The sequence below is a fragment of the Vulpes vulpes genome, chromosome 5 (genome assembly GCF_048418805.1).
Source record: "Vulpes vulpes isolate BD-2025 chromosome 5, VulVul3, whole genome shotgun sequence".
Lineage (NCBI taxonomy): Eukaryota > Metazoa > Chordata > Mammalia > Carnivora > Canidae > Vulpes > Vulpes vulpes.
Window position 1 is genome coordinate 64,588,762 of NC_132784.1, and position 12,396 is coordinate 64,601,157.

The following is a 12,396-nucleotide window of genomic DNA, read 5'->3' on the forward strand; positions in this document are numbered from 1 at the left end:
GGGCTCCCTGCTCCATGGGGAACCTGCTTCTCCCTCCCCCTTTGGCCCTACCCCACTTGTGTTTTCTCTCCCTCTCTCTCAAATGAATAAATAAAATCTTTTAAAAAATAATAAAAATATAATTAATGAGACCATTTATATTCTTCTGTGGGTCTCTACAACACTCCAACACCTAGATGCTTCGCATGTATCAACTAATTTCATTGTCACAGCTGCCCTGGGCGGAGCATCCAACAGTCATTCCACATGGGTTTTCTTTCTTTCTCTCTTTTTTAAAGATTATTTATTTGAGAGAAAGAGAGAACGTGCAAAAGTGGGGAGGAAGCAGTGGGGAGGGAAGAGATGGAGGGAATCTTCAAGCAGAATGCCTGCTGAGCTACCTGTTGAGCCAGGATTGATGTCACCACCCCTGAGATCACAACCTGAGTGGAAATCAAGAGTCAGACACTCAACAGACTGAGCCACCCAAGCGCCCCCTGCATGGTTTTATATGCATTTGACAAACTGGGAAATGCAAGGCAGAGGTCAGGTAACCTGCCCAAGGTCACAAAGGGCCCAAAGCCAACTTGAGTGGACAGAGCACAAATGTGCACCCAGTCTAGGTTGGGATGTCTGCTGGCTGAGTGATCCTAAGCAAATCCCTGCAACCTCCAGCTCTGTTTCCTTTCTTCTGAAGTCGAGTAGCAGGCTGAGAACCTGCCTTGTGTCAGACACCAGAATCTAAAAACACACATCTGCCCCCATGGAGCTTATGGTAAAATGACCTGGAGAGATATTTACCCAAGAATGACAGAAATAAATGTGAAATTAAAGTTGTAATCAGGGAGCACCTGAGTGGCTCAGTGGGTTAAGTGTCTGCCTCTGGCTCAGGTCATGATCTTAGGGTTCTGGGATCCAGCCCCGTGGGGCAGGGAGCCTGCTTCTCCCTCTCCCTCTGCTCCTCCCCCTGCTCATGCTTGCTTGCTCTCTGTCAAATAAATAAACAAAATATTTTAAAAATAAATAAATTGTAATTAGGGTCACAAAAGAGAGATGGTGGAGGTCAGAGAAGACAGCCCTGTGATGGAACAGGAAAGAACGGAGCCAGCTCTGCGAAGAGGGGACAGATCCAGATGGCAGCCACAGCGGTGCTGGAAGCTGGGTGGCAAATGGACCAGTGTGGTTGTGTGGCCACGGAAATGAGAACAAAGGATGAGCAAAGGTGGGGGTGGGAATGTCAGGCTGAGCTGCTTGAGAAACCCAGTGAGAGTGTTCTAAGCAGGGTGTGGGGCTGACAGGACCGTATTTGAACTTCAAACAGATCACAGTGGCGTGATGGGGAGGACAATGTGGAGAGTGCAGGCGGGTAACAAAAATGCCACACAAGGTTGCTTTGAGGAGTAAGGCTGACACAGAAGAGGCACCCAGCATGGTGCCCAGCTCCCTCAGCACACAGCACATCCCAGGAGCTCTCACTATGCTCTGGTTATCAGGCGCTCCTAGGGTTTATGGTCTTTGTAACCCATCTCCCTTTCCCCTATATATGGAATCGGGTGCCGCAGACACGACAGTAGCTCAATAAACAGTAGTTAACTGGTTCAAGGTTCATGGCTTTGTTGTTGTTTTTAATTTGCCTCCCCCCATCCAGTAAGCCCTAGTTTCTCGAAGCAACGGACAGGAAATCTGGGAAGGAGTTTGAATAACAATTCCGGACTGTGCCACTCTGCCGCCACCTAGTGGCAACATACCTAAAGCGTAGAGCGATGGCTCCCGGCCACATTAGTGTCAAAAATAAAAGATGACACTACTGAATTGTACATTTAAAGATGGATAAGATGGCAAATTTTATATGTCTTTACCACGCAAAAAATTAATTAAAGTGTAAAGTGAATTTAATTGAAGGAGTAAAATTAGTCCTTTCTCAGGATATAACATGCTTATCTTGGGGATTATTGTAGCACTCTCATATTTTCTCATTTACTACAAATGACATTTGTATAACATTATCATATGACAGTTCAAATTACCTTTGTCCAATCTCTGCACTTCCCTCAAGCCCTTTAAAATTCTCTTTGGGAGATACTTGGGTGGCTCAGTGGTTGAGCATCTGCCTTTGGCTCAGGTTGTGATCCTGGTGTACTGGGATCGAGTCCAGCATCAGGCTCCCCCCAGGAAGCGTGCTTCTCCCTCTGCCTTGTATCCGCCTCCCTGTGTCTCTCATGAATAAAGAAAATCTTTAAAAAAAAAAAATCCAGAAACAGATCCAAGTATTCATGGGGACTTAATACATGAAAAGATCACAGTTCAATTCACTTGGAGAATGTTTCATTTACTAAGTATATCTGACATACTGGCTGTTTGTCTGAAAGAAAACAAAGCTAAATCTTTCCTCACATCATAATAAAATTAATTCCAGATGGACAAGAGATCTAAAGGTGAAATGTAACAATTAATAAAAGAGGAATTAGAAGAATATTTGAATAAATAAACTTAGATTGGGGAGACTTTATTAAGCAAAGCAGGAAACGCCACAAAGGAAGATAGACATCAAAATGGTAGGGGCAGGGCACCCAGCTGGCTCAGTCAAGGAAGCACATGACTCTTGATCTCAGGGTTGTGAGTTTGAGTCCCACATTGGGTGTAGTAGAGATTATAATTAAAAATAAAATAAAATTGTAAAACTTTAGAAGAAAGTACAAAGTTAAAATACAAGTTGGAAAAAATATGGGTGCAACACACTTGCTAGATGGCAGTTATTGTCTCTGACAGGGTCTGCAAACGTTTTCTGTAAATGACAGATGGTAGATATTTGAGGCTTCAGAGTCATAGGGCCTCTGTCACACTCCTCAGGTCTGTCTCTGTAGCACAAATTCAGTCATAGGCCATAAACAAATAAGCATGCTGCATTCTAGTAAAATTTTATGCATACTGAAATGTGCATTTCATGTCATTTCCACACATCTTGAAATATTCTTTTGATTTCTTTCAACTATTTTTAAAATGTAAAAAATGTTTTTAACCTAAAGGTCTTACAGAACAGGCAGCTGGCCAGTTTTGTCCAAGGGCCATAGATTGCAACCTCTGGTCTTTGATATACAAAGAGCTCCTGCTACTTGGTCACAAAAGGCAAAGGACAAAGGATGCAGACATGCCTGCTGCAGAAGAGGAAATCCAAATGGCCACTAAGCATTTGTAGCAGGATGTGGAATGAGATTTTTCCTGTTATCTGAGCACAATCTACAACAAATAATCCCACATTCTAGAGGGAGAGAACTGATGTGCTCTTGAAAGCTTTCTATAAAATACCAGAGCCAGTCTTTTGATAATTGTTTCCCATCACCCACCTCCGGATAACAGGCAACAACTAATTCAGGAAAGGACTGACAGAGAGGAGACTTGTGTCAGACCTAGTTTAGATGACTCCCAGAACAGATGACTTAACTCCTCTTCCCTATATTATTTTTAGCATTTATTTTTATCATGAAATAAAAATGTACATAATATTGAAGGACTTACATATTTCAAAATAGTTCCAGATTTTCAATGACTTCCTCTTTCGCTTTTTATTTTTCTTTCTTAGGCTGCACTGAGTCAATATCTTTTCATGTAAAGAGAGTGCCCTCCTCACACTGATCTAGCACTGCTGTAAAGATATTCTGTAGAGGTAATTATAGTCCCAAATCATTTGGCCTTAAGAGAGGGAAGTTATCTGGGTAGACTTGACCTCATAACATGAGCCTTTTAAAAAGAGTTCTTCTGGATGGCAAAGAAGCCCCAAGAAAGAAATCCAGTTTGGCCAAAACCTGACATTAGCCTCACCGAGACATGCCACGCCCAGACTTCTGACCTACAGAACCTTAGGCTAATAAGTGGATGTTGTTTTAAGCCACTAAGTTTGTGATAAATCATTACATAACGATAGAAAACTTTTACACCTCCGCCCTAGGTACCTATCTGTAAGAGGCCTTAGGGGAGAGTGAGGGTTTTCCTTCTCCACCCAGCCCTTGACTGCTCCGTGTTGCTGGACTGGGGCTAAGACAGTTAGTTGCTCCCACTCCCCTAGCCCCTGCCCCTCCTCTCATTCCCTGAGGTGTCCCGTGGAAGTATTTGGCCTCTGGTGCAGTCCTGAGAATCACTGCTTTGGTAAAACCCCATACTTTCCTTAGTCATCCCCTACCTTTGGATGTTTGGATGGTTTCCATTTTCGATACTGTAAATGAGGATACCACAAACATCTTTGTACATAAAACTTTGGATTTTGGCTGGTTTTCTTAGGATAAGAAATGCTGGGGATCCCTGGGTGGCTCAGCGGTTTGGCGCCTGCCTTCAGCCCAGGGCGTGATCCTGGAGTCCTTGGATGGAGTCCCACGTCAGGCTCCCTGCATGGAGCCTGCTTCTCCCTCTGCCTGTGTCTCTGCCTCTCTCTCTCTCTGTCTCTCATGAATAAATAAAATCTTAAAAAAAAAAAAAAAAGAAAGAAAGAAAAAGAAATGCTGAGTTAGGAGCAAATGAACATCTTTAAAGGCTCCTCCTATACATATTTTGCCAAACTTTTCCAGAAAGATTCTATCGGCCTACCACCCCGGTAGGGAAGTACGATGTCTACGGTTATTGATCCAAGCTGAGCCAATAGAGACTGCGGCTCAAATGCCTGGAGGAGATAGTTGAGGGGGACGGCCACCACCAATCTTTCATTCCGCTTCCACTCTCTCCCTCTGAGTGAATCATCTTCACTCCCAAGTTTCCAGTCGCCCACTGGGAACCTCTATCGGGAAATCCCAAGGGCACCCAAACCTAACGTGTCCCAAATTAAGGCATTTCTCACCTTCCCACCTCTATTCCACCAACATGCCCCACATTTAGAAAACAGACCTATCACCGCGGCTGGGAGCGCGCTGATAACTGCCCCAGCGCCTGCGCACCTACGCTCAGGGCAAAAGGGTGACGGACTTTCGTCACGCACCGAGCTTCGTCCGGTAGGCGGTGCCCGAAATGCAGGCAACCACCGCAGGCCCTGAGACGCGATTTCGGTGATGGGAGCCAAGCCCTTCGCGCGCCGGAGCCCAACTTTCGCGCCCTACGGGGCACAACTGCGCAGCCGCCGTAAGGCAGCCAGACCTCGGGGCCCGGACGCCGGGCGCGCGAGCCGCCGTATTGAAGTTTGTGCGCACGCGCCCGGAGGCGCGGCGTCTGAGAACCGGAGGGGGGGGGGGGGGGGGCAGGGCTGAGTCCGTCTCGCGCATGCGCGCGCCTTGCAAACCATTTGGCGGGTTTTTTCGGGTTGCTTTCTGTTCTACGCAGTCTTTGAGATGCTCAACTGAAGTTTTCAGGAAACAGGACGTTCTCCCCAGAAGAGCGAGCTACCGAGATTTCTGCTTCCATCCTTCGGGCGTTTGGGGCTCCTCCCACATTAAAAAGAAGGGTTTCTCCGTGACCGACGCCTAGGGCCTTCCGACCGCCGCAGGGCTTGGGCCAGTTGGTCCTCTTCTGTCGCGGCCTCCGCGAGGGTGAAAGGATCAGAGGAACCAGGTCCTGCGTATCAGTCTCCACGCCGTGAGTTCCTTGAATTCGGGTCCGAGCTCGGTGGGCCGGGCCCCCGGCCTCCCTCCTGGGTCACCATGAGCGTGTCGGCCCAGCGCCTGCTGGAGGAGTTGCAGATCTTCGACGTCGATTGCGAGGCTGGTTTGACCGACAAATGTGAGTCCCTCGCCCCCTTCCTGGACCCTAGCCGAGGTCCACGTCCCGCCCCGTGTTCCCAGTCTCCTAGAACCCAAAAGAGAACGCTTCCAGGTTTCCCTTCCCCTAGATCAGACCTCTTGGTGGTCGAGAGATGAAGCATTAAACCAAGTTTTGAGATTTGGGATGTGGGGACTTTGAAGTGTTTGCAGTGTTCGGCTTGGATCCCAACTCAAGAATAAGAGTGCTTCATACTGAAGCACGACTTTAAATCAACGCAGTTTCAGAAAGGGGGAATTGGGACGTGCCAGGTTCACTACGCCCGGTGGCAGAGTTGGGAAATTATTTAAGCCTCCCTAACAGAACAAGAGATGTGAGTGTTTTGAAATGTCAGTTTTTAGTCCTGGCTACTCCCTTTCCAGTCTACACTTTAAGCTTCTCCTGATCCATCACTTCTCATCAAAGCTGTTGGTGGCCTGTGCAAATATGAACCCTTGAGGTGGATTTTTAGCTTTGGTAAAAGCTTTGGGGAATTTGTCAGCTGTTTATAGAGGGAGAAACAAATGAGACTACCGGTGAACCCCAGTCTCCTTTCCTCAACTCCAGTGCTCTTACTGGTCACGCTGTGGGGCAGGAGATATTTGAAGCAGTGTCTTGGGAGATGTAGAGTTCTCAGTTTTAGAATTAGGATGAATATGCACCTGCCTTAACCATCAACACTTTTAACTTCTTTTTTAATGTATAAAACCAGAATGCAAACACTAACTTATTATAACATACCAGAATACTCCAGGTTCTTATGCCCAGGGCATTCTTTCCCAAGATGCCGTTGCTTCCATCTCACAAAACTAGTTTGGCAGTGGTGTTGGAATTCTCTCTAGGCTTTGAATTCGTAATCACTAACCTCAGTGGGACTTTTAACATTGCCCTGCAGACTGTATTTCTCTGGACTAATCCCTCTGCATGTTCTGGATGACTATTCCCCACCTTCTCCTTTTAAAGTCCTTCTATCCCACTCAAGGCTGATGAACTTCTTGTTTCACCAAGAAAGTAGAAACAATTAGAAAACTTCCATAAGGATCCCTGGGTGGCTCAGCGGTTTGGCGCCTGCCTTTGGCCCAGGGCGCAAACCTGGATTTCCGCATCCGGCTCCCAGCATGGAGCCTGCTTCTCCCTCTGCCTGTGTCTCTGCCTCTCTCTCTCTCATAAATAAATCTTAAAAAAAAAAAAAAAGAAAGAAAACTTCCATAAACTTCCACAAGAAACTATTAGAAAACTTCCACCATTACTTCTTCCCACCTACCTCTTCCGTCCTATTACAATGAATAAATTCTCCATATTCCTAGCAAAATCCAAACCCTCCACTCAAGTCCTAAATCCCATTCCTTCTCAAGCCTCCTTAAGAACATCACTCCAGGGCAGCCCGGGTGGCACAGCGGTTTAGCACCTGCCTTCAGCCCAGGGCGTGATCCTGGAGACCCCGGTTTGAGTCCCGCATCAGACTCCCTGCATGGAGCCTGCTTCTCCCTCTGCCTGTGTCTCTGCCTCTCTCTCTCTATCTCTCTGTGTGTATCTCTCATGAATAAATAAATTTTAAAAATCTTAACAAACAAACAAAAAAAGAACATCACTCCAGTAATTCTAACCTCTTACATGTTTTCTATTTTTTTGCTATAAGAGTTTTTCTCCTAATAGTTTAGAAATGTGGTTTTTGCTCCGTGTTTAAAATGCCTGGGTGCCTCAGTGGTTGAGCGTCTACCTTTGGCTCAGGTCGAGATCCTGGGGTCCTGGGATCGAGTCCCACATCAGGCTCTCCACAGGGAACCTGCTTCTCCCTCTGCCTATGTCTCTGCCTCTCTGTGTGTCTCTCATGAATAAATAAATAAATAAATAAGGGATCCCTGGGTGGCGCAGTGGTTTGACGCCTGCCTTTGGCCCGGGGCGCGATCCTGGAGACCCGGGATCGAATCCCACGTCAGGCTCCTGGTGCATGGAGCCTGCTTCTCCCTCTGCCTATGTCTCTGCCTCTCTCTCTCTCTCTCTCTCTCTCTCTCTCTGTGTGTGTGTGTGACTATCGTAAATAAATAAATAAAAATAAAATAAATAAATAAAATCTTTTAAAAAAATTAAATACTCTATTGAACCCACTCTCTCAGGGATCCCTGGGTAGCGCAGCGGTTTAGTGCCTGCCTTTGGCCCAGGGCGCGATCCTGGAGACCCGGGATCGAATCCCACGTCGGGCTCCCGGTGCATGGAGCCTGCTTCTCCCTCTACCTGTGTCTCTGCCTCTCTCTCTGCGTGACTATCATAAATAAATAAAAATTAAAAAAAAAAGAACCTTGAACCCACTCTCCCAGTTTTCTCCTCCCCAATTACAGAAGACCTGTTCAGAAGGATTGCCTGTATTTACTGTCTTCAAATTGTTCCCCCTTAAGCTCATTTCAGTAAGCTTTTTCTGCACCAGCACTTCGCTGAAATCGCTCCTCTCAAGGAGAGGACCTTAACCTAGCTAAACTCATGGTGAACTTTCAGTCCTCATCCAGGATTAGCATCATTTGACACCATTCATCATATCTTCTTTTTTTTTTTTATCATATCTTCTTTGAAACGCATCTTTCTCCTAGCTTTTCAGACACTACACCTAGTTGTCCTCTCGTCTTGCTTGTCACCACTTCTCAGCCTCGTCCTGAGTCCCAAATACACACACTTCCTTAGTTCTCTCACCTGGTCTCGTGGCTTTTCATCCCATGTGTTGCTAATAATTCCCAGGTGTATATCTTAACCTGGACCCCTTGTAAAACTGCAGGCTGGATATTGAATTGGCATCTCGAACTCCGTGTTCTTTTTTTTTTTTTTTTTTCCTTTTTAAAGACTATTTATTCACAAGAGACAGAGAGAAAGGCAGAGACACAGGCAAAGGGAGAAGCAGGCTCCACACAGGGACCCCGACTCAGGACTTGATCCTGGGTCCCCAGGATCATGCCCTGGGCCAAAGGCAGTGCTAAACCGCTGAGCCACCGGGGCTGCCCTCGAACTCTGTGTTCTAAAAGCTAAGCTCCTGTGTGTCCTCCCTCTCCTCACAATGCTTCCTCCTCATACTTGGTGCTCAGGCCAAAAACAGCATCATCCTTGACCCCCGTTCTTCACATCAGCAAATCCCGCTGCCTTTACCCTCAGGATGCTTCCCATCTGAAATCCAACCACTTCTCCCCACCTCCACTGCCACCACCTTGATCCAAGCCACCATCATTTCTCACCTGCATTTCTCCAGGGTTCTCTTAATTGGTCCCTTGGTCTTCCCTCATCACCTTCGTTCTGTGCTTAACACAGCATCTGGAGTGATCCTGTTGGGTGGAAGCTGGATCGTGTTACTGTTCCGCCTGAGCCCTCTAGTGTTTTCTAAGTTTTTAGAGTACTAACCACGGCAGTTTCAGTGGCCAAAAATCTACACCCCCTTGATCCTTGAACTCATCTTTTTTTTTTTTTTTTTAAGATTTTATTTATTCATGAGAGACACAGAGAGAGAGGCAGAAATACAGGCAGAGGGAGAAGCAGGTTCCCTGCGCGGGCTTGATTCCAGGACCTTGGGATCTTGACCTGAGCCAAAGGCAGATGCTCGACCATTGAGCTACTCAGGTGCCCCTCAAACTCATCTTCTGTCTTCTTCCATATTGCGTTCCAGCCAGGGATCCCTCGGTGGCGCAGCAGTTTAGCGCCTGCCTTTGGCCCAGGGCGCGATCCTGGAGACCCGGGATCAAATCCCACGTTGGGCTCCCGGTGCATGGAGCCTGCTTCTCCCTCTGCCTGTGTCTCTGCCTCTCTCTCTCTCTCTCTCTGTGACTATCATAAATAAAAATTTAAAAAAAAAATTGCGTTCCAGCCATAGTAGCCTTGCTGACCTTGCCTCTGCCTCAGAATCTTTGCTTGAGAGCTCTTTCCCCAAATACTGCATGGCTCACTTCCAGTCTTCCACCTTCTCAGTGCAACCTTCCTTAATTGTATTGAAAATTACCAACCCCTGCCCCCAGCCCCCTTATCCCTTCCCAGCTTTATTTTTCTACACAGCCCATTTAACCATCTAACATTCCACAGATTTTACCGACTTATTTTTCTGTCTCCAGTAGTAAGCTTTTGGGAGACAAGGATTCTTTTCTGTGCTGTTCACTGCTGCATTCTCATGTCTGGAATGGTGCCTGGCACTCGTGGGTGCCGACTAAACACTGACTGAAGAAATCGAGGATTGTTTTCACTTCTCATGGAGAAAGCTGCAGGAAATAAACTGACTCCTTACCTGCCCTGTTTTCCTTCTCGCAGTGGTAGAGCTGTGCATTCTGTATGGACAGAACGAGGAGGGAATGGTAGCTGAGCTTATAGCCTTCTGCACCAGCAAGCAGAAAGTTGGCCTTACTTCAGAGACACTGAACTCTTTTGAGCACGAGGTAAGAACAAAATTTAAGGAAACTAATATTGCAATTCTCCATTTCTGTTCCTGAGTGGAGGTGTGGCAATGTAGCATGCAAAGAGTGTGGGCTTTAGAATCAGATCTGGACTCTGATCCCAGTATGCACTTGGGCAAACTACTTAATATCTGTCCTGAGCCTCCGTTTCCTCTTCTGTTAGTCATTCTGATAACCCATGTTGTTTTATGGTTCCTGTAAGAATAAGGGAGAGCAGGTATAAAAACTGTAGGTCAGGTGGTAGGGCTTCAACAAATCATTGGTGGTGGTGGTAGATTTAAGTGGTTACAGACAGTCACAGCATAACTCTTCAGTTTTTAATCTGTCATGCATCTTCGTAACTTAATTCTTCCTTGGAGGAATTTTATATGTTAGATTATAATTTGAACCCCTGTTATTACATCATGGTCATGGAAAATACCCTCTCTGTTACTTGACTGTGGAATATTATATTCATTATCTTTTTATTCCTCAGTGTCTGAGCAAAAAATTGTCCAGAGCACCCCAGGATGGTGGGCATGCGGGAGCCAGAGACATTGTTTCCATCCAAGAGCTGTATCCTTTCCTGCTGTATTTTGTAATTGGTGTAATTTAAAAACAAATAACAAAAGTGCCTACTATTCAGATTTCTTATTTAATCAACCCTTACCTTAGATTTTGGGTGGAAATCTGTTTTCCTTGAGCACTCTTTGTAGAATCGAAGTGGAGGAAGAAGAAGAGAGCCTCTTGAACTCTTACGCCACACCCTCTAAGGTGAGCATATGTTTGAAGATTGCTTTCTACCAAGTAGCACTTTTTTATTTATTCTAAGAATATTATCACAATATTTGAAGTTCTGAGGGAAAAAGTAACCACCCATACTGTTCCTACTGTGTTTCTACTTAACACTCCTTCCTTTCCCATCACGGGCATAGCTGTGTTTATATAATGGCAGTCTTCGTGACCATATCCTGCTTTTTTCAATGAGCATATCATAAAATGTTCATAAATACAATTTCTCCATAATTACTCTTTGTAAAAGTTGCAGAGTGTTGCATCAGGTGGAGGTGCTATAGCTGAATAATCCAGTTGTAGTGTTGGGTCCAAACATGAGAGGTAGGATAGGGAAGTGGAATAGTATTGACACCAAAGCCTGAGTCAAAAGACCTGGGTGACCTTGGGTGAGTCGTTTTATCTCTCTGAGCTATAATTTCCTTATCTCTAAAATCACAATGCTTTCATTCATTTACTGAGCAGCTGCTGTGTGCCGGGGCCTGGGTGGGCGCTGTGTAAACAGTGGTGAATGAAATGGGCACAGCTAGGCTCTGCCCTCAAAAAGCTCCAAATTGTAGAAACTCATAAACATGGAGTGAGCCTTAATTTTTCAAAGTAAGTTACATTGTGAGAAAGAAGATAAGTAGCTCTCGGTGCCTATAGAGAGCAAGAAAGCCAAAAACATGCTCTGTGAAGTTGTTGACACAAAACAGGTGCATATAACATTTTATGTGGACATACTGTAATTTTCCTTAGCTTAAAATTGAAGAGATATAAAATCAACACTTGAGGGTGCCTGGGTGGCTCAGTCAATTAAGCGTCTGACTTCGGCTCAGGCCATGATCCCCGAGTCCTGGTTTGGAGCCCTGCATCAGGCTCCCTGCTCAATGGGGAGCCTGCTTCTCCTTCTCCACCCTGCTCATGCTCCCTCTCACTAGTTCTGTCTTTCTCTCAAATAAATAAATAAAATCTTAAAAAATAAAAGTCAACACTTGATATTCCCCCTAGAGCTGGCCCTATCCTAGAGCCCATATCTCACTAAAAAGTGCTTCCATTCTTGGGTTTGCTAAGGCCAGGAACCTTAGAGACCTCTGAGTGTCCTCTCTCTCACACCCTGTATTCATCTCATCCACCAGTCCTGTCAGCCCTCCTGGGATCCTGGCCCTCTTACCTTGTCCACTGGGACCTGGTAATGACAGGTCTTCTGAACGCACTGTCTTTTTCCTTCCGAACGAGTGGGATAGCTTCCTATCCTGGCTTCATTCTGCTTTGTCCTCCTCTAAGCAATTCACACCACAGCCAGTCATGGTTCCCCACTCCTTTCAAATGCAAGTCAGGCCAGGATTTTGCTCACACATCTCCACTGGCTCTCCCATCTTCCCTGACAACCTTCTGAGGGTATGTGAGGGTCTGAGTTGGCCTTGCTCCCTTGTCCACTTCCCACTTCTCATTCTGGTTTTCTTGCTGCTCTTCAAACACATCAGACACACATCCAACTCATCTGTCCCCTGTCTAAGGGAGCAAGCCCCTT

General features: G+C 46.0%; 1 protein-coding gene across 1 annotated transcript in view; it reads left to right on the forward strand.

Moving 5' to 3' along the window:
• The first annotated feature begins 4,899 nt into the window (after positions 1 to 4,899).
• POLA2 (DNA polymerase alpha 2, accessory subunit) overlaps positions 4,900 to 12,396 on the forward strand; it is a 30,665-nt gene continuing 23,168 nt past the window's right edge. Inside the window, exons 1-4 of the mRNA XM_026004454.2 lie at positions 4,900 to 5,676; positions 9,970 to 10,094; positions 10,588 to 10,667; positions 10,808 to 10,865. Of these exons, the coding sequence (XP_025860239.1) occupies positions 5,598 to 5,676; positions 9,970 to 10,094; positions 10,588 to 10,667; positions 10,808 to 10,865 (342 nt within the window). The 5' untranslated portion in view covers positions 4,900 to 5,597. The remainder of the gene's footprint in view (positions 5,677 to 9,969; positions 10,095 to 10,587; positions 10,668 to 10,807; positions 10,866 to 12,396) is intronic.